Below are 26,937 nucleotides of genomic sequence, written 5' to 3'. Positions count from 1 at the left end.
TATGTGGTTCAGGGTGGTGTGTTTGGTTTAAGGGTGTTTGTTTTAGTAATTCCGGGTGTTGGTTTGTTTAGGTATTTCTATGTGGAGTCTAGTATGTCTGTTTCTATGTCTGGTGAATTGGTGTTGGGACTCTCAGTTGAAGGCAGGTGTTTTCTATCTGCCTTTGATTGAGAGTCTCATAAATGAGGGTGTGTTTGTGTTTGTGTTTTGTGGGTGATTGTTCTGTGTTCAGCCCTAGGCTTTGCCAGACTGTTTAGTTGTTCGTTCGTTTTCGTGTTTTGTTGTTTTGGAGTGCTCTTTTGGATAATTTAAATAAAAGTCAAAATGAGCATACACGTACCTGCTGCGTATTGGTCTACATTTTCAGACGACGATTTCGTTATATCGTCGGAAGACGAAGACGACAACCGTGACAGAATCACCCACCACCAAAGGACCAAGCAGCAGAGGAAGGAGCGGAGGATTTTCGAAGAGGACAAACGAGAGAGATGGACTTGGGAGGAGATCTTGGAGGGAGAAGGCTCCTACACTTGGGAGGAGATCCAAGCAGGGAAAGATCGCCTTCCTTGGAAACAGGTGGTACGCGAGAGAGAGGATAGGAGTAAGGCTGGTATGGACCGGGAACGTTTCCGAGGGACAAGACTGGCGTTGAAGCACGAGAGGCACCCCCAAGAAAATTTTGGGGGGGGGCACACGGGTAGTTTGGCTAGGCGAAGGAAGAGCCGGAAGCCAGCTACCCGTGGTTATATGGAGGAGCGTATGAGGTGGGGAGCGCCATGTTTCGCTGAGAAGCGCAATATCTCACCCATACGCACGCACAGTCCGGTGCGAGTTATTCCAGCCCCTCGCAGGTGCCGTGCTAGAGCGGGCATCCAGCCTGGTAGGAGGATGCCTGCGCAGCGCATCTGGTCGCCGGTACGCCTCCGAGGACCAGGCTACCCAACTCCCGCTCTACGCACGGCTACCATCAAGCCCCTGCACAGCCCAGTCTGCCCTGTACGAGCACTCCGCTCGTGCAGGGCTACTAGTTCCATCGAGCCAAGGCGGGTTGTGCAGGAGGTAAGATCTAGACCGGCTGTGCGCCTCCATAGCCCTGGGTTTCCAGCTCCTGTCTCTCGTGCGGACCCGGAAGTGCGTCCACCCAGTCCGACTCGTCCTGTTCCCGCTCCCCGCACTAAACGGCAAGTGCGTAAACCCAGCCTCGCGAGTCAACAGTCGTCGGAGCTGCCCGCCAGTCAACAGTCGTCGGAGCTGCCCGTCAGTCAACAGTCGTCGGAGCTGCCCGTCAGTCAACAGTCGTCGGAGCTGCCCGTCAGTCAACAGTCGTCGGAGCTGCCCGTCAGTCAACAGTCGTCGGAGCTGCCCGTCAGTCAACAGTCGCCGGAGTGGTCAGACTGCGCTGAACTGCCGGAGTGGCCAGACTGCGCTGAACTGCCGGAGTGGCCAGACTGCGCTGAACTGCCGGAGTGGCCAGACTGCGCTGAACTGCCGGAGTGGCCAGACTGCGCTGAACTGCCGGAGTGGCCAGACTGCGCTGAACTGCCGGAGTGGCCAGACTGCCCTGAACTGCCGGAGTGGCCAGACTGCCCTGAACTGCCGGAGTGGCCAGACTGCCCTGAACTGCCGGAGTGGCCAGACTGCCCTGAACTGCCGGAGTGGCCAGACTGCCCTGAACTGCCGGAGTGGCCAGACTGCCCTGAACTGCCGGAGTGGCCAGACTGCCCTGAACTGCCGGAGTGGCCAGACTGCCCTGAACTGCCGGAGTGGCCAGTCTGCCCTGACCTGCCGGAGTGGCCAGTCTGCCCTGACCTGCCGGAGCTGACAGACTGCCCTGACCTGCCGGAGCTGACAGACTGCCCTGACCTGCCGGAGCTGACAGACTGCCCTGACCTGCCGGAGCTGACAGACTGCCCTGACCTGCCGGAGCTGACAGACTGCCCTGACCTGCCGGAGCTGACAGACTGCCCTGACCTGCCGGAGCTGACAGACTGCCCTGACCTGCCGGAGCTGACAGACTGCCCTGACCGCCCAGAGCTGATAGACTGCCCAGACTGCCCCGAACCGCCAGACTACCCAGACTGCCTGGAACGGCCAGAACCTGAGCCGCCTCCAAGATAGGTGGGTTGGGGAGGGGGGGGTGTAGCACAGTGCCGTCGTTGACGGCAGCCACCCTCCCTTCCCTCCCTTTAGTAAGGGGGAATTTTTCTTTTAGGTATTGTTTGGGGGTATTTTTTTTTGTTTTTAAGGTGCTTCTGGGGTAGCACCTTTAAGGGGGGGGTACTGTCACGTCCTGGCCAGTATATAAGGTTAATTGTTTGTAGTTTGGTCAGGGCGTGACAGAGGGTATTTGTTTTATGTGGTTCAGGGTGGTGTGTTTGGTTTAAGGGTGTTTGTTTTAGTAATTCCGGGTGTTGGTTTGTTTAGGTATTTCTATGTGGAGTCTAGTATGTCTGTTTCTATGTCTGGTGAATTGGTGTTGGGACTCTCAGTTGAAGGCAGGTGTTTTCTATCTGCCTTTGATTGAGAGTCTCATAAATGAGGGTGTGTTTGTGTTTGTGTTTTGTGGGTGATTGTTCTGTGTTCAGCCCTAGGCTTTGCCAGACTGTTTAGTTGTTCGTTCGTTTTCGTGTTTTGTTGTTTTGGAGTGCTCTTTTGGATAATTTAAATAAAAGTCAAAATGAGCATACACGTACCTGCTGCGTATTGGTCTACATTTTCAGACGACGATTTCGTTATATCGTCGGAAGACGAAGACGACAACCGTGACAGTATGAGACAAAACATCTAGCAATCTCAGGGAAGGGAATATGACTGCAGTGTGTAGGGTGTCCACCTACTTTGCCCAGAGTGGGTGAAAACCCACTTTGGTGATGACATTTCACTTCCTTGTGTTATAAAATATATTTTACCAAGACAGATATGATTATTTATGTTCTGAATCGATCAGTGGGGTCTTTTTCTAACATTTAATTAACAGTATATCCAAAAAGTCCGATTTCGGAACCTAATACATCCGATAATCAGCTCTGTCGACAGAGCGGTGCAGCTTTCTCACAGCAACTTTTGATGATTTTACATGTTGTGGTGGTCATCTTCAATGTTGTTTCCGCGGGTTGCAAAAATACAATTTTGCATGACACGAACTGAATTAAATGTAAAAGGCTTTAAAAATCTTCAGGTACGCTCAGTGCTCCATTTACATTTTACAGAGATACACTTGTTTTTGTGAGAAATCTTCTACTAGAACATGGATTTTGCATTAATATAAAAAGCGTACACTAAAATAGGAAAATACTACATCTGACCTCTATAATGTTTATGTCCTGGGAGAAGAAAGATGAAGAGTTCAACTGGAGAGTGAACCTGTTAGATTTAAAACTCGCAGAGTATCTAGTCTCTATTAATTTAATTTTGCCCATCCTACAAGGGTAAAAATGTATAGCTTTTGAACGGATTATGATAGAGACATGAGGTTTGGACCATTGGTTTTCTGAGAGGATTACCTACCCAATTAACAATTTACCCACTGGTCAAAATATGTGTTTTTGATTGGACACCCTATAGCAGGGCTCTCCAACCTTGTTCCTGGAGAGCTATCGTCCTGTAGGTTTTCATTCCGAAAACCTACAGGAGGGTAGCTCTCCAGGAACAGGGTTGGAGAACCCTGACCTATAATATGGCACTGCTAATGGACCACAGCTAACAGCTAACTAGCTATCCATTTCGCATCAACTACTCTCTTACCCTGTAGCTCGTGGAAGGCCTCCTGGTGTTTGTTGGACATTTCTCTGGCCTCCTCTAACTCCAGAAGGAGCTGCAGCACTTGGCTCCTCAACTCCTCCAGCTCCTGCTCCTCAGACAGGGGCTCCTGCTGCTCCCTCCTCCCCTTCTCCTCCTCCGAGATAGAAATTGATAGATCAAATCAAATACATTTTTATTCGTCACCTGCATCGAATACATCAGGTGTAAAGCTTACAGTGAAATGCTTAATTACAAGCTCTTAGCCAACAATGCAGTTTTAAGAAAAACAAGTGTTAAGTAAAAAATAGATAAGTAAAAATAACAAATAACAAATAGTTATTAGAGCAGCAGTAAAACAACAGTAGCGAGGCTATATACAAGGGGGTACCGGTACAGAGTCAATGTGTGGGGGCACAAGTTAGTCGAGGAAATTGAGGTGATAGAGTTAAAGTGACTATGCATAGATAATAACCAGAGTAGCAGGAGCATAAAGGAGTGAGGGGGGACAATGCATATAGTCTGGGTAACTATTTGACTAGCTGTTCAGGAGTCTTATGGCTTAGGGGTAGAAGCTGTTAAGAAGCCTTTTGGACCTAGACTTTGTGCTCCAGTTCCGCTTGCCGTGCGGTAGCAGGGAGAACAGTCTATGACCAGGGTGGCTGGGGTCTTTGACAATTTTTAGGGCCTTCCTCGGACACCGCCTGGTATAGAGGTCCTGAATGGCAGGAAGCTTGGCCCCAGTGATGTACTGGGTCATACGCACTACCCTCTGTAGTGCCTTACGGTCGGAGGCCGAGCAGTTGCCATACCAGGCAGTGATGCAACCTGTCCGGATGTTCTCGATGGTGCAGCTGTAGAACTTTTTGAGGATCTGAGGACCCATGCCAAATATCTTTTTGTCTCCTGAGGGGGAATAGGCTTTGTCATGCCCTCTTCACGACTGTCTTGGTGTGTTTGGACCATGATAGTTTGTTGGTGATGTGGACACCAAGGAACTTGAAACTCTCAACCTGCTCCACTACAGCCCAGTCAATGAGAATGGGGGCGTCCTCAGTCCTCCTTTTCCTGTAGTCCACAATCATTTTTTTTTGTCTTTATCACGCTGACGGAGAGGTTGTTATCCTGGCACCACACGGCCAGGTCTCTGACCTCCTCCCTATAGGCTGTCTCATCGTTGTCGGTGATCAGGCCTACCACTGTTGTGTCGTCGGCAAACTTAATGAGGGTGTTGGAGTCATGCCTGGCCATGCAGTCATGGGTGAACAAGGAGTACAGGAGGGGCCTGAGCACACGCACCCCTGAGGGGCCCCCGTGTTGAGGATCAGCGTGGCAGACATGTTGTTACCTACCCTTATCACCAGTACAGGATCCAGTTTCAGAAGGAGGTGTTTATTCCCAAGGTCCTTAGCTTAGTGATGAACTTTGAAGACTCTATGGTGTTGAACGCTGAGCTGTAGTCAATGAATAGCATTCTCACGTAGGTGTTCCTTTTGTCCAGTTGGAAAAGGGCAGTGTGGAGTGCAATAGAGATTGCATCATCTGTGGATCTGTTGGGGCGGTATGCAAATTGGAGTGGCTCTTGGGTTTCTGGGATAATGGTATTGATAATGAGCCATGACCAAACTTTCAAAGCACTTCATGGCTACAGACATGAGCGCTATGGGTCGGTAGTCATTTAGGCAGATTACCTTAGTGTTCTTGGGCACAGGGACTATGGTGGTCTGCTTGAAACATGTTGGTATTACAGACTCAGACAGGGAGAGGTTGAAAATGTCAGTGGACACCTGCGAGTTGGTCAGCGCATGCTCGGAGTACACATCCTGCTAATCCATCTGGCCATGCGGCCATGTGAATGTTGACCTACTTAAAAGTCTTACATCGGCTACGGAGAGCATGATCACACAGTCGTCCGGAAAAGCTGATACTCTCATGCATTGTTCAGTGTTGTTTGCCTCGAAGCGAGCATAGAAGTAATTTAGCTCGTCTGGTAGGCTCGTGTCACTGGGCAGCTCGCGACTGTGCTTCCCTTTGTGGTCTGTAATAGTTTGCAAGCCCTGCCACATCCGACGAGTGTCGGAGCCGGTGTAGTATGATTCAATCTTAGTCCTGTATTGACACTTTGCCTGTTTGATGGTTCGTCTGAGGGCATAGCGAAATTTCTTAATTCTGGGTTAGAGTCCCGCTGCTTGAAAGTGGAAGCTCTATCCTTTAGCTCAGTGTGGATGTTGCCTGTAACCCATGGCTTCTGTGGGGACATTTTTGATGCACCTATTGATGAAGCAAGTGACTGATGTGGTGTACTCCTCAATGCCATCGGAAGAATCCCAGAACATATTCCAGTCTGTGCTAGCAAAACAGTCCTGTAGCTTAGCATCTGCGTCATCTGACCACTTCTTTATTGAAGTGCTTCCTGCTTAAGTTTTTGCTTGTAAGCAGGAATCAGGAGGATAGAATTATGGTCAGATTTGGCAAATGGAGGGCAAGGGATAGCTTTGTACGTGTCTCTGTGTGTGCAGTTAAGGTGGTCTAAAGTTTTTTTTCCTCTGGTTGCACATTTAACATGGTAGAAATGTAAAACGGATTTAAGTTTTCCCTTCATTAGTCCCTGGCCACTAGCAGCACCGCCTCTGGATGAACGTTTTTCTGTTTGCTTATGGCCTTATACAGCTCATTGAGTGCATTCTTTTTGGTGGTAAATAGACAGCTATGAAAAATATAGATGACAACTTTCTTGTTAAATAGTGTGATCTACAGCTTATCATGAGATATTCTACCTCAGGCGAGCAAAACCTTGAGATTTTCTTAATATTAGATTTCGTGCACCAGATGTTGTTTACATAAATATACACAGACCGCCACCCCTTGTCTTACCGAAGGCAGCTGTTCTATCATGTTAATGCAGCGTAAACCCTGCCAGCTGTATTTTATCCATGTCGTCATTCAGCCACGACTCAGGGGAAACAGAAGATATTAGTTTTTAATGTCCCGTTGGTAGGGTATTTGTGATCGTAGCTTGTCTATTTTGTTATCCAATGATTGTACGTTGGCTAATAGGACTGATGGTAGAGGCAGATTACCACCTCGCCATCGGATCCTTACAAGGGACCCCGACCTATGTCCCGATATCTCCATCTCTTTCTCTTGCGAATGAAGGGGATGTTGGCCTTGTCGGGTGTCTGAAGTAAATCCTTCGCGTCCGACTCGTTAAATAAAAAATCTTCATCCAGTACGAGGTGAGTAACCGCTGTCCTGATATCCAGAAGCTCTTTTCGGTCATAAGAGACGGTGGCTGAAACATTATGTACAAAATAAGTTACAAATAACGCCAAAAAAAAACACACACAATAGCACAATTGGTTAAGAGCCCGTAAAACGGCAGCCATCTCACAGGAGGCTGGTGAGGGAAGGACGGCTCATAATAATGGCTGGAATGGAGTGAATGAAATGGTATCAATCACATGGAAACTAAATGTAATGTCAAACAGCAGCAGATAAAAAAAGACACACATAAAACAAACAAACTGAATACAAAATCAGGACCCATAAACATGCCAGACGAATAAAGACTACAACAGATACCACCAACAAATATAAGAGCTTCTCTACCTCCTCCTCCTGATCTCTGTCCATTGTCTCCTTTTCGTTGTTCTCCAGTATTCCTCTCTCCTTGGCTGTGATCTCATTGTCCATGCTGGGGCTCAGGCTGGGGATGCTCTCCGCTTTCAGATCTCCACAGGGCTCATCTGAGAGTGATTGAAAAAATACAGAATTATAGATGTTTGAAACCCTATAGTTCATGGTAGAAACACAACACCTACTCAGATCGCTCAGCTATATATTCTTGAAGACCTTTTACTTCCAGAGCCACATTCCCAGACATAGATTGGACTAAAAAGCCCTTTAAATTAAGAAACCCTTGCAAAAAAACACATGTCAAATTTGCAGGTTCACATGTGAAATACTGTAACTGTTTTCATGGGGAGCATACATTTTAAAACTCCAACTGTGAAAATCTCACTTTCACATGTGGAATTGCAGAGTCACATGCAGGGTTGAAATAATATTATTCTCCTCACATGTGAAAAGATGGGTTTTAACATGTTGCAGTAGCATGTTTCCACCAGTGGAATTAAGGTGAAGACATCTAAAAAGCCCAAATGCGGGACAAGGGAATGATTTTGCGGGACATTCGCAGAACAATGGACAGAATACATTTTGTTGGGGGCAGGTAATGGATCCCGTTCAAATGGCAACATACACTGAGTACACAAAACATTAAGAACACCTGCTCTTTCCATGACATAGACTGACCAGGTGAATCCAGGTGAAAGCTATGATCCCTTACTGATGTTACTTGTTAAATCCACTTCAATCAGTGTAGTAGATGAAGGGGAGGAAAATAAAGAGTTTTAAGCCTTGAGACAGATGAGACATGAATTGTGTACGTGTGCCATTCAGAGGGTGAATGGGCAAGACAAAAACTGTATGTGCTTTTGAACGGGGTATGGTAGCAGGTGCCAGGCGCACCGGTTTGTGTCAATGACTGCAACGCTGGGTTTTTCCCATGTGTATCAAGAGTGGTCCAACACCCAAAGGACATCCAGCCAACTTGACACAACTGTGGGAAGCATTGGAGTCAACATGGACCAGCATCCCTGTAGAAAGCTTTCGACACCTTGTAGAGTCCCTGCCCCAACAAATTTAGGCTTTTCTGAGGGCAAAAGGGGGGGATGCAACTCAATATAATGAAGGTGTTCCTAACGTTTGGTATACTCAATGTAGTTTTGCTGTATGAAGGTCACTGACAGTTAAAGGGGCAATCCTTAGTTGCTACATCCATTTTAGAACATATTAATGACATGTTTACATTGATTCTTGAAGAATATAAAGTATAAACACATCATCAGCTTAGTTCAACTGTCGTACCCCATCAGAAGCCAAAATATAAGCGTGTTTTACTCCACTGTTTTTTAAACAAACTAAATGTCAACAACCACTGTATAGGCTAAAAACATGGTTAACTTTTTACTGCAGTGGGCTGAATCAGGGTCACAGAGAGGGATTCTTGGTAGTCTTAAACATATTTACTTTGAAACAAAAGTATACACTTCACACACATGGTTATGGACTTAATAAACAGAAGACACCTGTACCATGTCAGATATAGAGTTGAAATGTATTACATTTTGAGTTTGCATCTCAATATTACACTTTATATACATCACAGAAGACTGAAATATAACAAAACAGTTTGACATAGAAACACTATGCATATACAGTGGGGGGGGGGGGGGGAGTATTTGATCCCCTACTGATTTTGTACGTTTGCCCACTGATAAAGAAAGGATCAGTCTATAATTTTAATGGGTGGTTTATTTGAACAGTGAGAGATAGAATAAAAACAAAAATATGCAGAAAAACGGATGTCAAAAATGTTATAAATTGATTAGCATTTTAATGAGGGAAATAGTATTTGACCCCCTCTCAATCAGAAAGATTTCTGGCTCCCAGGTGTCTTTTATACAGGTAACGAGCTGAGATTAGGAGCACACTAACCACAGCTTGTTACCTGTAAAAAAGACACCTGTCCACAGAAGCAATCAAACAGATTCTAAACTCTCCACCATTGCCAAGACCAAAGAGCTCTCCAAGGATGTCAGGGACAAGATTGTAGACCTACACAAGGCTGGAATGGACTACAAGACCATCGCCAAGCAGCTTGGTGAGAAGGTGACAACATTTGGTGCGATTATTCGCAAATGGAAGAAACACAAAAGAACTGACAATATCCCTCGGCCTGGGGCTCCATGCAAGATCTCACCTCGTGGAGTTGCAATGATCATGAGAACGGTGAGGAATCAGCCCAGAACTACACGGGAGGATCTTGTCAATGATCTCAAGGCAGCTGGGACCATTGTCACCAAGAAAACAATTGGTAACACACTACGCCGTGAAGGACTGAAATACTGCAGCGCCCGCAAGGTCCCCCTGCTCAAGAAAGCACATATACATGCCCGTCTGAAGTTTGCCAATGAACATCTGAATGATTCAGAGGACAACTGGTGAAAGTGTTGTGGTCAGATGAGACCAAAATTGAGCTCTTTGGCATCAACTCAACTCGCCGTGTTTGGAGAAGGAGGAATGCTGCCTATGACCACAAGAACACCATCTCCACCGTCAAACATGGAGGTGGAAACATTATGCTTTGGGGGCGTTTCTGCTAAGGGGACAGGACAACTTCACCGCATCAAAGGGACGATGGACGGGGCCATGTACCGTCAAATCTTGGGTGAGAACCTCCTTCCCTCAGCCAGGGCATTGAAAATGGGTCGTGGATGGGTATTCCAGCATGACAATGACCCAAAACACACGGCCAACGCAACAAAGGAGTGGCTCAATAAGAAGCACATTATGGTCCTGGAGTGGTCTAGCCAGTCTCCAGACCTTAATCCCATAGAAAATCTGTGGAGGGAGCTGAAGGTTCGAGTTGCCAAACGTCAGCCTCGAAACCTTAATGACTTGGAGAAGATCTGCAAAGAGGAGTGGGACAAAATCCCTCCTGAGATGTGTGCAAACCTGGTGGCCAACTACAAGAAGCGTCTGACCTCTGTGATTGCCAACAAGGGTTTTGCCACCAAGTACTAAGTCATGTTTTGCAGAGGGGTCAAATACTTATTTCCCTCATTAAAATGCAAATAAAAGAAAAGCCTCTCAGCAAGGAAGAAGCCACTGATCCAAAACCGCCATAAAAAAAGCCAGACTACAGTTTACAACTGCACATGGGGACAATGATCGTACTTTTTGGAGAAATGTCCTCTGGTCTGATGAAACAAAAATAGAACTGTTTGGTCATAATGACCATCGTTGTGTTTGGAGGAAAAAGGGGGATGCTTGTAAGCCAAAGAACACCATCCCAACCATGAAGCATGGGGGTGGCAGCATCATGTTGTGGGGGTACTTTGCTGCAGGAGGGGCTGGTGCAATTCACAAAATAGATGGCATCATGAAGCAGGAAAATTATGTGGATATATTGAAACAAAATCTCAAGACATCAGTCAGGAGGTTAAAGCTTGGTCTTTCAATGACGCCAAGCATACTTCCAAAGTTGTGGCAAAATGGCTTAAGGACAACAAAGTCAAGGTATGGAGTGGCCATCACAAAGCCCTGACCTCTATCCTATAGAAAATGTGTGGGCAGAACTGAAAAAGCGAATGCGAGCAAGGAGGCCTACAAACCTGACTCAGTTACACCAGCTCTGTCAGGAGGAATGGGCCAAAATTCACCCAACTTATTGTGGGAAGCTTGTGGAAGGCTACCCGAAATGTTTGACCTAAGTTTAAATTGTTTAAGGCAATGCTACCAAATACTAATTGAGTGTATGTAAACTTCTGACCCACTGGGAATGTGATGAAAGAAATAAAAGCTGAAATAAATCCTTCTCTCTACTATTATTCTGACATTTCACATTCTTAAAATAAAGTGGTGATTCTAACTGACCTAAGACAGGGGATTTTTACCAGAATGAAATGTCAGGAATTGTGAAAAACAATTATATATATATATTTTTAATAATCTTTATTAATTATGAAATTATGACAAACATTCACATTCCACCCATGAGGCCAAAGAGGACGATTTGGTAATTGACTGCAGGAAAGGGCTACAACTGTAATATTGATATCTATGGTCAGTCCTTGCATCCACGGGACGTGGCGTAAGTTCAGCTAAGCCTAGGGTATGGCAAAGTGGGGGTGTGTAGAAATACACACACTAGTTGAAGCATATTTAATGTACTTCTTTTTCCACATTTTGTCACAGCCTCAAAAAAACCTTGCATAAGAACAGCCCTTAACCGTGGTATTGTCCATATACCACACCCCCTCGGGCCTTACTGCTTAAATACCTAATGCCTATTTGTTCGATCTGCGGCCCACCACTCAGAATATATTCTGGCCCACCAAGCCCAAAAATTGGAGCATCCCTGACCTACAGGCTTAATCTAACCTTGTTCCGGGAAACCAGCCCCAAGGCTATTATCTTATGTTTACTTTCATCAAAGCTGCTCCAGAGATATCTCTTTCCTCTGGGCCTTTTCAACATTATATCCAACAGCGTCATCTAGTGATGCAGCTCCTAGAGTGCATCAGACATGGCCCACAGTCTGTGGTCATATAGCATGTATTAAAGTTTGTGCACATTGACACAGTTGTAGAATTAAACACACATACATGGTGTATGAGCACAGAGCCCATATTTGATGTTGGTCAGGAACAAAAATGGCATTATTGAAGATAAAGCTTGAATGTAATGCGCTGACATTTACTAAACAAGACAACAGGTCAATCTTTTAAACTCCGTGTGCGCACAAAGCCTACAGCATACAAAGACACAGTGTTCTGGGTTTCTGAATTAATTCACACGGAATTAATTCACAAAGACATCCATCCATGGGAGTGTTGGTGAAAGATTCATTGTAGCTTGGCTAGCAAACATAACTCAGATTTTTGACATTCTTCTCCTTTTACTACAAACCAAACGTTCATTTCTCCAGGTGGGGTGAGAGTAAGCTACTGTCCTCTGCTACTTTCTTTCCTTCTTTCTCCCCCCTCATTCACATTTCATGGTTGTGTTGTCACTTTTTGTAGTACTGTTTTGTGCCTATTCCTATGTCCTTATAGGCCTGTTTGTTTTGTAGTGTATTCTGTTAAGTGAAAAATAAAGTAAGCTACAGTCATTGGCTGGACAGCGGACAGCGAGATGAAGGGACGGAGGGAGGGAGTGATGTCGCTGTTCTCGTTCTCTTTGTCTCTGTCTCTCTCCTCTTTGCTTCTGTTTCTCACTCTCTCACCTTGTAAAACAATGTTTCCAACGTCTATCTTCTCCAACAACTTTGGAGTACTTCCACACTGCTCTAAAACAAACGTCTATCCATTTAGATTTGAAAATAGGTCTGACCTGGAGGTCAAGTTGTTGTGCTGAATTAATCCTGGTCCTGTGTGTGTGTGTGTGTGTGTGTGTGTGTGTGTGTGTGTGTGTGTGTGTGTGTGTGTGTGTGTGTGTGTGTGTGTGTGTGTGTGTGTGTGTGTGTGTGTGTGTGTGTGTGTGTGTGTGTGTGTGTGTGTGTGTGTTTGTGCGCGCGTCCGTGTGTTCGTGCATGCGTGTGTGCGTGTGTACCATGTGATATGTTTTCCTATTTCCCGATATATCCCAGACTGTCTGATGACTGGTGACAATCCAGATATGCTGAGAAAGAGAAATAGAAGAGAGACAGAGACAGAGAAAGACAGAGACAGAGAGACAAAATCAAAGAGAAAGAGAAGAGAGACAGACAAAAGAGAGGAAAAGAGAGAGAAAGAACAATAGAGAGGACAAGAGAGAAAAAAGCAGCGAGGGACAGAGAGTAAAACATTAACTAACGGTGTGTGCGTGTACCAACTGATACATTTTCCTATTTCCTGATATTAACCAGACTGTCTAGTTAATGTGCTACAGTAGCCTAGAGGGTCCAATTGCAAAATCTCACATCTCAGGGGAAACATGTACAGCAATGACAGAGGTAATTATTTCTGCCGCATGTACACATACGCATGCACGTATACCCTGTACAATCACCTTTGGTTGAAAACATATTAAGGCCTGGAAGGGTTTGGGTGTGCATCGTTGGATGAGAGTGTCTCATTAAAGTTTGATGCTGTTGTAATGAGTTAGTAATGAAGAGCATTGAGAGATAGAGAGAGGGGGGGCATAGCTCCAAGAGGCTGCCTGCTAGGGCATCAGGGCACAGATAGAAGAAGGGGAAAGGGGGATACCTAGTCAGTTGTACAACTGAATGCCTTCAACTGAAATGTGTCTTCCGCATTTAACCCAACGCCTCTGAATGAGAGGTCTTCGGCGTCCGGGGAACAGTGCCTTGCTCAGGGCAGAATGACAGATTTTTACCTTGTCAGCTCGGGGATTCAATCCAGCAACCTTTCGGTTACTGGCCCAACGCTCTAAGCACTAAGAAGCATCATTCATACAGTAGTCAAGTATATATACTGAACAAAAATATAAACATAACATGTAAAGTGTTGGTGCCATGTTTCACGAGCTGAGATAAAAGATCCCATACATTTTCCAGACGCACAAAAAGCTTATTTCTCTGAATATATCAGGAAGCTGATTACACAGTAAGATCATTGCACAGGTGCACCTTGTGCTGGGGACAATTAAAAGGCCACTATAAAATGTGCAGTTTTGTCACATAACACAATGCCACAGATGTCTCAAGTTTTGAGGGAGCGTGCAATTGGCATGCTGACTGCAGGAATGTCCACCAGAGCTGTTGCCAGAGAACTGAATGATAATTTCTTTCCCATAAACCACCTCCAATATTGTTTTAGAGAATTTGAGAGTACGTCCAACCGGCCTCACAACTGCAGAACATGTGTAACCATGCCAGCCCAGGACCTCCACATCTGGCTTCCAGAGTCGGGGGGGGGGGGGGGCTATGCCAAGTGAGTGGGCCTATGCCCACCCCTGCGCAGTCATGTGAAATCTATAGATTAGGGCCTAATGAATTTATTTAAATTGACTGATTTCCTTCCAAGAACTGTAACTCAGTTAAATCTTTGAAATTGTTGCAATTTGCGTTTATATTTTTGTTCAGTAGATATGAAACTTTACGAAAACTTCCATTTACTCTGATTGTATAACACAATATATTTAACTTTCTGTTCATCAACTCTTATATCCTGCAATACCTAATTTAGAGTCAAGGAAGTAAGAATGAAACAGAAACAGCAATTATGCATGTGTGACGTGTAAGTGTAGAAGTCACTCCCCTCAACAGTCATCCTTACACATAACTGATTATATCACATCTCTCTTTAGAAGCACGCAGCACTTATTTCCTCAGTTGACAGCTAATTGCTACAGTACCTCACTCACTCCATTGACATTAATCGTACAGTACACCACACAACTTTAGCCTTCTGTTCACTAACTCTCATATCCTGCCCTATAGTGTCCATCTTGTACCCCATTCAACTCTTGCTAAATTCTATCAGAAGTCATACAGGCCATTCCCCTAATATCCTCACACATAACTTATTACATCGCTCTTCAAAAGCACACAGTAGGCACACACAGTAACTACAGTAGTGCGCATGCACGCACACATGCGCACACTCTCTCTCTCACACACACACACACACACACACACACACACACACACACACACACACACACACACACACACACACACACACACACACACACACACACACACACACACACACACACACACCAATCTGGGTGCCTGATTGGAGCAGGAATGTAACCACAGGAGCTGCTTGTTTGACAGCTTCAGAGAAACAGGCTTAAAGCTACGATCTGCAATTGGAACATTCATTTTGGGACTTTTAAATATAGCCATTGATGATACAGCTATTGATACTTGAAGAATATCACCTATAAATGCTTCATGAGCTTAGTTCAACAGTCAAACCCCATCAGAACCCCAAATAAATATGTTATACTCCATAGTTTGTAAAGAATGTCCATGGCAGGGCTCCTGTTTAGTTGATTTTTCAAATGAAGGGGCGTGCCTTCAAAGTGGAAAAACGCTTGGATTATCTTCTGGGAACACATTTAGAGTGAAACACATCGCAATAAGTCGGAATTACAGTTCCACTGCTCCACTTTATGAGAACAGATATGAATGTAACGGCTTGTCTGTGGTGTGGCGGAAAGAAGCGCAGGAAGCAGCGAACACTGTGTGGTAATTTTAATAAACCACATGTACAAAATAAAAGGTCTCCCAACAACAGGGAAAATACAATCGACAAGCACAGTCGAACAAAACGCAGTCGACACACAGAAGGACAATCCCGCACAATAGGGAGCGGGCCAGCTGAACTAAATAGCCCTCTTAATTGACTAACTCAGGGCAGGTGAGAAAACATTAAAAAAGGGAAAAACAAAAAGGGAATCGGTGGTAGCTAATAGGCCGGTGACGACGACCGCCGAGCGCCACCCGAGCAGGAGGGGGCGCCACCGTCGGTAGGAATCGTGACAATGAATGGAATACGGAATTACAGTTCCACTGCTCCCCTTTCTGAGAACAGATATGAATGGAATACGGAATTACAGTTCCACTGCTCCCCTTTCTGAGAACAGATATGAATGGAATACAGAATTACAGTTCCACTGCTCCCCTTTCTGAGAACAGGTATGAATGGAATACGGAATTACAGTTCCACTGCTCCCCTTTCTGAGAACAGGTATGAATGGAATACGGAATTACAGTTCCACTGCTCCACTTTCTGAGAACAGACATGAAATGCAGTTTATTTGCCAGGGACCATGCACAGATTTAGCAACGTAGATCATTTCCATCTGCAATAGCAATCCCAAAGTAACTTGCTGAAATCAAAATATTATCAGACGAATTTATGAGACCATTTTGGCATTATATCTGTCTTGTGTTTTGGTCAAAACTCTGTAGTGGAGAGCAAAAAGAAAGTTCAGTTCACATAAGGAAATCAGTCAACGGAAAAACGTTCATTAGGTCCTAATCTATGGATTTCACATGACTGGGCAGACAATCAGAGTGAGTTTGGCATCATCGACTATCGGGAGAAGGAGGGGATCAGGCCCTAATGTCGAGAGAAGGCGGGGCAACGGGGAAAACCATATATGACATGCCATCCTAAAACTGTCTATAACACCAGTTCTGTTTGTGATATTAAGATTCTAACAATGGCAAGGACAGAGTGGGGCATGACTTTAAAAATTGCATAGTAATAAATTCCTCACATTCATGAGCAGTCCAAATGACTGCTTTAGCAGTTCTATTGTGAGTTTTATAGTAACGACATGTAACTATACAAATGTGTTAGCCGGACTGTTAATGTGGCATGAACACAACCAGTCATGGTGTTTTCATCTGATTGTAAAACAAATAACTTAGTAGTAATAGGTTACCTTCGCACGTTAGTCCAAAATAGCATTAGATCGACTGAAACAGCGCCCTTCTGTCTTGTAGCCCAATGTATCTGATGTGGTTTGGTCAAAAAATGATGTCATGCCATACTCTTTTAGTCCAGACAGCATCAGATACATGGGCTACACATACTGAGATAGAGAGACGCTGTTTCGCTTGCTCAGATGCTTTATCTGACAATGATGGGTCTTTCTGACAGCACCTGTCTCAGTCAAATAAATTATCAATCTTTAAATATTTTATTTGGACAGGCAAGGAGGTACGTCAGGGCGGGCCAGGACCCCTAAGGCCCGCCCATAACACCGGCTCTGCCCTGGCTGTAAATGTAGGCAATAAATTGCAAAGCAGGACATCCGCTGTTTCCCATTGAGCTAAACTCTTTGAAAATGGCAAGTTTACGTTCTCATCCATAAACGCACATCAAGTGCAAGTGTGCTGTTCAGCAATTCACATCAGCAGGATAGGGGGCATTTTCATTAGGAGGGATGTTTACTGTGGTTGCTAAAATAATAATTATAATCACTGTTAAATAAAGGTTAAATAAAAAATGTAATAAAATTATCATTTTAAATATTATGGGGACACCTATACATTTGACAGCCATGCACGAGTTATCAGTAAAGCCTATTATTGAATAGACATATCTTCACACCTATAATAAAAACCTCCAGACTTTGTTCATAAGAGTCAATAGAAAATAAAAACTATAATAAAATAAGACAGGTCGCTCCTACCAGGTGGCGTGGCGAGAATCCGTCTCCGCACCATGTGCTCTCACCACTGGTGTCCCCCAGGGCTCAGTTCTAGGCCCTCTCCTATTCTCGCTATACACCAAGTCACTTGGCTCTGTCATATCTTCACATGGTCTCTCCTATCATTGCTACGCAGACGACACACAATTAATCTTCTCCTTTCCCCCTTCTGATAACCAGGTGGCGAATCGCATCTCTGCATGTCTGGCAGACATATCAGTGTGGATGACGGATCACCACCTCAAGCTGAACCTCGGCAAGACGGAGCTGCTCTTCCTCCCGGGGAAGGACTGCCCTTTCCATGATCTCACCATCGCGGTGGACAACTCCATTGTGTCCTCCTCCCAGAGTGCTAAGAGCCTCGGCGTGACCCTGGACAACACCCTGTCGTTCTCCTCTAACATCAAGGCGGTGACCCGATCCTGTAGGTTCATGCTATACAACATTCGCAGAGTACGACCTTGCCTTAAACAGGAAGCGGCGCAGGTCCTAATCCAGGCACTTGTCATCTCCCGTCTGGATTACTGCAACTCCCTGTTGGCGGGGCTCCCTGCCTGTGCCATTAAACCCCTACAACTCATCCAGAACGCCGCAGCCCGTCTGGTGTTCAACCTTCCCAAGTTCTCTCACGTCACCCCGCTGCCCCGCACACTCCACTGGCTTCCAGTTGAAGCTTGCATCTGCTACAAGACCATGGTGCTTGCCTACGGAGCTGTGAGGGGAACGGCACCTACGTACCTTCAGGCTCTGATCAGGCCCTACACCCAAACAAGGGCACTGCGTTCATCCACCTCTGGCCTGCTGGCCCCCCTACCTCTGCGGAAGCACAGTTCCCGCTCAGCCCAGTCAAAACTGTTCGCTGCTCTGGCACCCCAATGGTGGAACAAGCTCCCTCACGATGCCAGGACAGCGGAGTCAATCACCACCTTCCGTAGACACCTGAAACCCCACCTCTTTAAGGAATACCTGGGACAGGATAAAGTAATCCTTCTACCCCCCCCCCCCCCCAAAAAAAGATATAGATGTACTATTGTAAAGTGGTTGTTCCACTGGATATCATAAGGTGAATGCACCAATTTGTAAGTCGCTCTGGATAAGAGCGTCTGCTAAATGACGTAAATGTGAAAAATGTAAATGTAAGAATTACAGGGGGCATTTTGGAAAAAATTATCCTGTGTAAATCGTCCTCTGAAATAACGCACCAGCTGATGTAATAATAACGTAAAGGGGAGAAAGTAGATGTAATTTCTTACCGGTATGGGACACCCAATTTGTGCAGATCTTTTTTTTTATAAAGCCTAGGTGTAATCATATAATTACATATAGAATCCCTATTAATTTCAGATGTGATCTCTGTGGGCCTAGTAGCTTAAAGATTTGTCACATCACTTTTAACATGCAATAGACCTACCTTTTAAAATCGGTGGCGTGTCGGGAAGCTCATTTTCCCCATAAACATGCACCTTTATAATAAAGCATTCCATGCATACTCGCATTTGCAGACTTATGTGACATAGCCTACTATTCCTAATGTGATGATTAGATTGGATAATCATAATTTAGGCTAATAATATAACTCAATCACTGGCCGCAAAAGAAAGACAGAGCATAGTGGTGTAGAGTACTAGGCCGAGGCTATATGCATATCAGATACATTTGTTGTTGACCTTTTCTAAACACATTTCATGCAATTCTACTACACTTTAGAGTAGGCTAGCCTACTCTGCTGACACTGACAAACAGATTAATAAAAAAAAAAGGCCTAGGCAGAACTGAAGTTCACATTGCATACAGCACCTGTCATCCCAACATCTGATATGTGTGTCTTGCACAGTGAAATTCGCTGACACAGCTATGGCCTACTCTTTTAGTTAAAAACACCTTACAAGTACAGTTATTTCTGATGTTTTGCATTTTGGCATTATATCTGTCTTTTGTTTTGTGTCTTGGTCAAAACTCCGTAGTGGAGAGCAAAAAGAAAGGCTGCCAATGTGCTGACAATGAGAAATAGTGAGAAATCAGTAGAGACAGCAGAAGAGTAGGAGAGAAACATAACGCTGATGCTGTTTTGACATCCGTTCATGCGCTAACAAATCCAGTTAGCGGTCACAGCTAGTGCAGATCAGACATCACATCATCTAGCTACTTATCATTAGAAACATCTGGAGTCACACAAGGTGATCCCACTCTACTGAATAACGGCCCATAATCTAAATGGTCTGTTCTGGCAAAGGTATTGGAGTCTCTAGTCAATAAGCGGCTTAAGGCCTACCTCCAGGAAAACAGTATTTTGAGTGTTATGCAATCAGGTTCCAGGTGTGGCCACAGCACTGTCACAGCAACTTTGAAGGTTTGAATGATATTCACTGTGCCCAGGATAGAAAACTGCATGGTGTATCTGTATTCACAGACTTGGCAAAGGAATTTGACAATGTGGACCATACTGTCTTGGTGCAGAGATTGAAGTGTATTGGGATTACTGGTCATGCTCTGAAGTGGTTCGTGAAGTATCTGTCAAATCGAACCCAGTGTGTTAAGGTAGATGATTGTAAGTCGGACACCACAGAGTTGTCTTCGGGTGTGCTTCAAGGATACATTTTAGGTCCCCTGCTGTTTATTATCAATATCAACAACATTGGGAGACATATTGAGAGAGGAGACAAACCTGCTCAGTGGGTGACATGTCTGGTGAGTATGCAGGCTATGGATGAACTGGGATATTTTCAGCTTCCAGGAATTGTGTACAGATCCTTGCGACATAGGGCCGTGCATTATCATGCTGAAATATGAGATCTTGGCGGCGGATGAATGGCACGACAATGGGCCTCAGAATCTCGTCACGGTATCTCTGTGCATTCAAATTGCCATTGATAAAATGCAATTGTGTTCGTTGTCCGTAGCTGATGCATGCCTATACTATAACCCCACCACCACCATGGGGCACTCTGTTCACAACATTGACATCAGCAAACCTCTCACCCACACAACGCCATACACATGGTCTGCAGTTGTGAGGCCACTTGGACCTACTGCCAAATTCTCTAAAGCAACGTTGGCATCCAAAGTTGCTTTATGGTAGAGAAATGAACATTACATTCTCTGGCAACAGTTCTGGTGGACATTCCTGCAGTCAGCATGCTAATTGCACGCTCTCTCAAAACTGTGGCAATGTGTTGTGTGACAAAACTGCACAAATTAGAGTGGCCTTTGATTGTCCCCAGCACAAGGTTCACCTGTGTAATGATCATGCTGTTTAATTAATCAGCTTCTTGATATACCACACCGGTCAGCTGGATGGATTATCTTGGCAAAGAAGGAATGCTCACTAACAGGGATGTAAACAAATTTGTGCACTAAAGTTTATAGTAATAAGATTTTTGTACAACATGTTGTGTTCATATTTTTGTTCACTGTATTTATGTGCAACCGTCATGCTCAACACTGAAGGCTCTTGACTGTGTATCATACAGACCTTCATTTTGTCACCAATCAGAGAGGTCTAACTCACCATTGTGATCTCTACAGTGCTGTCGAGTGGACATTACTAGCAACACACAGGCTCAAACACTGGTACATACTTATTTCTAAGGCCATTTTAGGAAAACTGCTATTTTATCTATCTTTTCTTCTAGCTCTAAATGAAAACACATACACTACCAGTCAAAGTTTGAACCCACCTACAGTTTCAAATGTTTTTCTTTATTTTTACAATTTTCTACATTGTAGAATAATAGTGAAGACATCAAAACTATAAAATAACACATATGGAATAATATAGTAACCAAAAAAAGTGTTAAACAAATCAAAATATATTTTACATTAGATATTCTTCAAAGTAGCCACCCGTTGCCTTGATGACAGCTTTGCACACTCTTGGCATTCTGTCAACCAGCTTCATGAGGTAGTCACCTGGAATGCATTTCAATTAACAGGTGTGCCTTGTTAAAAGTTCATTTGTGGAATTTATTTCCATCTAAATGCATTTGAGCCAGTCAATTGTGTTGTAACAAGGTAGGGGTGGTATACAGAAGATAGCCCTATTTGGTAAAAGACCAAGTCCATATTCTGGCAAGAACATGGGCTCTGCCCATGCTAAAATGGCCTTTTGGCCACTAGAGGCCTTTATCATTCTCTATGGATTGGTATGATCCAAAATTATGCTTTGGTTCATTCAATCTATTAGAAGAGTTGGAGTGGCTTATTGGGGGCGTGGCTTTCCCTATGTTATTTTTGGCCACCCGTGAGAGTCAATATTGTAATCAGTTAATGTGAAAGTCTTATAAAAAATAAAGTGTTTGGAGTAATTTTTTCATGTTTGGAACCAACTTAATAAATGTTATGTTATTTATTAGGTTTAACCAAAGGGGGAAAGTAAGTTAAGTGTTGAAAGAAATAGGTTTCAACTAGAAATATAAGTTTGTTAATAATCAAATACAACAGTTGGCATTTGTTTTCAACAAATGTACTTTTTTTCAATTGAGAAAACCTAACTAATTTACTTGTAACCAGTTGATGCAATTTTTGTAGTTGGCTACATTACAGAGGCACTGAAGAGAGAGCTTGAGGAGAAAGTTTGGCTGATTTAACGAGCCACTGTGTTATTTAAATGGATAATCTGTGTTTGCGCTTTCAAAGGAAAGAAGGGAAAGTGGATCAGAGGGGAGGACGATCACTTCAAACATAAAACAGAGATGCTCTCAGATGAAATGAAGAGAATGAGAGAGCGATGGAGAGAGCGAGAGAGAGGGAAAGAGTAAGAGAGAGAGGGAGAGAGTGAGAGTAGAGAGAAAGCAAGAGAGAGAGAAAGAGAGCGAGAGAGAGGTAAAGAGAGAGCATGAGGGAGAGAAACAGAGAGAAATGGATAAAGAGGGAGAGAGGGAATGAGAGAGAGAGAGAGAGAGAGAGCGAGAGCGAGAGAGAGAGAGAGCGAGAGAGAGGAAGAGAGATACAGAGTGAGTTAACTAACACCATACTGTGTCATGGGGTAATGTTATCCCATTGCCACTTTGTGTTTATGACTCAAGTCACTCAAACCCCAGAGGGGAGAAAAGCAGTAGAGAAAAAGAAGAAAACAAAAGCAAAGTGGAAGGAACTACAGAACTGAAGAGTGCAGTAAAATTACAGAGGCACTGAAGAGAGAATTTGGCTGATTTAATGAGCCACTGTGTTAATTAAATGGATAATCTGTGTTTGCTCTTTCAATGGGAAGAAGGGAAAGTGGATCAGAGGAATAGAAATAGTACAGAATGGACCTTATTAGATGAGCATGAAGTGATACTCTCGCATCATCACAATGGTGACCGTCCCCCCCCCCCCCCCTCCGCCAGGCTAATGCTAATGAACCCACTGTTTTTCTTTACTATGTTTTTATTTCCTGTATAAAAAGGTTCCATCCTCATCTCATCTACCTTGAGAGGTGCCCAGGTGTGCTCGATTCGTTGCCCCTGGTGATCAAAGAGCGTCAGCGTCAACGGCAACCCGTCTCATCAGACCCATATGGTTAGTTAGGTCAACATCACAGGAGAGGACGATCACTTCAAACATAAAACAGAGATGCTCTCAGATGAAAGGAAGAGAATGAGAGAGCGATGGAGAGAGAGCGAGAGAGAGAGAAAGAGTAAGAAAGAGGGGGACAGAGTGAGAGTGGAGAGAGAGAGAGAGAGAGAGAGAGAGAGAGGAAGAGAGAGAGAGAGAGAGAGAGAGAGAGAGAGAGGAAGAGAGATATAAAGAGAGTTAACTAACACTATACATGGGGTAATGTATGGTGGAAAACAAGGGGGAAAAAAGAGGAAAACAAAAGCGAAGTGGAAGGAACTACAGAACTAAAGAGTGCAGTAGCATTACAGAGGCACTGAAGAGAGAGTTCGGCCGATTTAATGAGCCACTGTGTTATTTAAATGGTTATCCGTATTTGCTCTTTCAAAGGGAAACATTGTAAGTGGGTCAGATGAATAGACATATTACAGAATGGGCCTCATTAGATGAGCATACATAAAAGTATGGGTTGGGGGTAGTAAGTGTGTATCTGTGTGTGTGTGTTTGGTTTTAATATCCTTGTGGGGACCAGAAGTCCTCACAAGGATAGTAAAGCAAGGATCATTTGGACAAGTGGGGACATTTTGCCGGTCCCCAGAAGGAAAAGGCTTTTCTAGGCATAGGTGTTAGGGTTACAATTAGGGTTAAGGTTAGATTTAGGATTAGGGGTTAAGGTTAGCGTTAGGTTAAGGGAAAATATAATTTTGTTGGGTCCCCACAAGGATAGTAAAGCAAACGTGTGTGTGTGTGTGTGTGTGTGTGTGTGTGTGTGTGTGTGTGTGTGTGTGTGTGTGTGTGTGTGTGTGTGTGTGTGTGTGTGTGTGTGTGTGTGTGTGTGTGTGTGTGTGTGTGTGTGTGTGTGTGTGTGTGTGTGTTATTTCTATTGATCTGTTCTACAGGGATGTAAACAGCAGAGAGAACAAAGCAGAGAGACAAGTGATGTGGGAATACATGCTTTGATCAGAAATCTGCAGTTCCCACCTGAATGCATTCAGTATTCTTTAGAAAGCTCATTTAAATTGTGAGGAAGAGAGGGAGTACTGCTAAATAAGAGAGAGAGAGAGAGAGAGAGAGAGAGAGAGAGAGAGGCTTCAGAGCAAGGGCAGGAGTGGGTGGTATGTGAATAATGCAAAGCCACCTATGCAAGCAGCCACAAAGATGTATCCATGGCATACATACTGGACATACATAGAAAACACATATATATTGTACACAGACTCACAGAAACACATGCAAACAGAAAAACACATGTATTATAAACACATAGTAGATACACATATAAACATAGTGACAGTCACACACAGACAGGCATGCATGCATAGAAGCCTACACACACACACACACACACACAAGCAATGAGCAATGATGAGGGCAAGTTGAAAACAACAAAGTCTTGCAGAAAGGAGAAGAGTAGCTAAGGATTCAGAACAAACTAGAAAAAAAGGAAAAGTCCCATGAGTTCACTAACATCCCACCCTGTCCAACTAGTGGAACTTTAAAGCAGAGATTTTTCCATTATGTAACCAAAAGAGAAAAAACACATCACATACTCAATATTTCAAGGACCTGCAGCACACTACCCTGAAAGCAGAGAAGGAGAGAGAGGGAAATCAAAACCCAGGGGTGCAGGCCTGTGAGAGGGAGAGGGCTGCCTGGGGGAGTTCTCATCTGAGTGGGCATACAGCACTAGCACTGGATGGGGAGGAGAGGAGAGGAGGAGGAAAGGAGCACTGGAAACGACTAGCATCGTGACTCGTGTAGGTATTACGCCACCAGTTGGAAGACAGTGAAGGAGCAGAAGAGAGGAGGAGGAGAAGCGTGGTTAGGAGCATTGTGTGGGCAGTATGAACACTGGAGTCAGGTACCACTGTGTATGGGAGACCAAGAGAGCGTAGGACTGCTGCTGAAAGAGAGAGGGGGCAGAGAGAGGGAAGAGTGGGAGAGAGACAGAAAGAGCGAGAGAGTGATGGTGGGCACTACCAGCTCTCACAGTCTCATGTCAGAATAAGACCTTCATCTATGTTTCTCAAACGTCAAATTTCAAAGTTGTTCCAAATGTCAAATATCAAAGTGTTTAAGGTTAAGTTTAGGCATTAAAGCCAAATCCTTAAGGTTAGGCATTAACCCCGAATTAAGGTTAAGGTTTGGGATAGTCTTTAAAACAAAAATCTTAAAAAGAACTTGCTATCACTGGATTTGAACTTGCAACCCTTGGAATCAGAAGATAACAGAGCTCACTGTTTCCCCTAGTGGCCGGTTTCCATGTCATCTCCCGACTCGTCAGACATGGATGGACGTCGAATACTGACTTGTATCGTGGGAAAAACTGTCTGGGTGGGCAAATCCGTGTGGGAGTAAGAGGTGGTGGGTGAGGATGGTGGGGTACACGATTCGCTCACGACTGCTGTATGTGCGTTGTGTGTGTGTGTGTGTATGCATGCAGCATGTGTGTGCGTGTGCATGCTGTGCACTCTTGAGGGATGTGTGTCTAGTTTTGTTATGAGATGGTACTCTCTGTGCTGTATGTAGAGTAAGCCCACAGCCAAAAAAAAGATAAACAAAAAGAAGAAGCAACACAACTCAGGGTGAATCCCCAGTCCTAAAATATATCCATACATTGACATGATAGTGTTATCAGCCTCCACTTCAGTTCTCAGTTCTCTTTCAGCATCAGTTGTCAATCAAGTGTAAGAGGCACTTCAACAGTAAACCTAAAATGACACTATAAGAGAGCTTTTAACAGCAAGGTTCTAAAAGCAGGCCTCAAGTGAAACCATGGTGCAGTGATCAGTCTGGTTTGACCGAGCTAGTTAAATGCATGCCTGAGATGTGTCAGGCCTAAAGCTGATGACAGGAGAGAAGTCCCTGGGAGAGCTGAGATAACAGGAAGAGCCACTCCGGACCTGACCTGAGTCAGGATCCATCTTCCTCTTCTGGCTGACACAGAGACATTTTGAGTCCTCTGTTTGGGGTAACAAAAGACTACCGAATTCCCCTTAGCATTACTAATAAAAGGTGAAGATGCATTAACACTCTAGTCAAGTAAACTTGACTTATTCCATGTAGCTAGTGGAGCAAAGGGCCTTAACAACAGTGCATCGCCAGCAAACACTGTTCTGGATTCTGAGTCTGCACCCAAGGGTGGTGTGAGGAGGAGGATACAAGTACAATTTAACGCACATTCTACTCTGCAGGCTCCCAGTTCAGTCAAGAGATAACTACAAGACATGGAAGAACAGGAATCTCCAATCTGGCAAACCCAACGTTGGTCAAAAGGAGCAAAAGGAGCCGTTCAGTATCCAGCAGACAACAACAACAAGATTTGAACAGAAAGCTCCAACCACAGCAGTGGTCAAAATGAGCTTGACCTGTGTCTCCTCTGATCCACTGTGTAACGAGTGTGTGTGTGTCCTCCCTGTAATGTCGACACACAGACCTCTTCTGAGACTGCCCATTCACTGCCCTACACAAGCTTTGAATCCTTGCAGCTCTTTCCTACATGGATAAGACCAAAAGCATTCCTTGCATTCGTCTCAAAATGGGTACTATAACAATATTATTGTGTTTTATACTTATTTTTATGTGACAGTGACAGAAGGCCATTGTACATTATCTAACACCTTTATATTCTGCCATTTAGCAGACACTCTTATCCAGAGTAAATTACAATTAGTGCTTTGTGCACCTTAAAAGTAGTATGCATGAAGCCGACAGAGACGGCCGCCTCGCTTCGTGTTCCTAGGAAACTATGCAGTATTTTGTTTTTTTATGTGTTATTTCTTACATTGTTACCCCAGGTAATCTTAGGTGTTATTACATACAGTCGAGAGGAACTATTGGATATAAGAGCAACGTCAACTCACCAGCATTACGACCAGGAATACGACTTTCCCGAAGCGGATCCTCTGTTTTGCCCACCACCCA

At 44.4% G+C, this 26,937-nt stretch overlaps 1 protein-coding gene across 4 annotated transcripts in view; it reads right to left on the bottom strand.

Annotated features, from left to right (window-relative positions):
* Positions 1-26,937, bottom strand: part of LOC115152402 (coiled-coil domain-containing protein 136) — a 66,889-nt gene that overhangs the window by 29,434 nt on the left and 10,518 nt on the right. For all 4 annotated transcript variants that reach the window (XR_003867476.1, XM_029697251.1, XM_029697249.1 and 1 more), the window contains exons 4-5: positions 7,348-7,484; positions 3,745-3,895 (exon numbers count right to left, since the gene is read on the bottom strand). Coding sequence is in view for 3 of the 4 variants with exons in the window: in XM_029697251.1 (XP_029553111.1) it covers positions 3,745-3,895; positions 7,348-7,484 (288 nt within the window). In the remaining variant the exon portion in view is untranslated. The remainder of the gene's footprint in view (positions 1-3,744; positions 3,896-7,347; positions 7,485-26,937) is intronic.

This window comes from Salmo trutta, chromosome 17 (genome assembly GCF_901001165.1).
Source record: "Salmo trutta chromosome 17, fSalTru1.1, whole genome shotgun sequence".
Classification (NCBI taxonomy): domain Eukaryota; kingdom Metazoa; phylum Chordata; class Actinopteri; order Salmoniformes; family Salmonidae; genus Salmo; species Salmo trutta.
The sequence above is the reverse complement of the archived record's forward strand: the minus strand, read 5'-3'. Positions and strand labels throughout refer to the sequence as shown.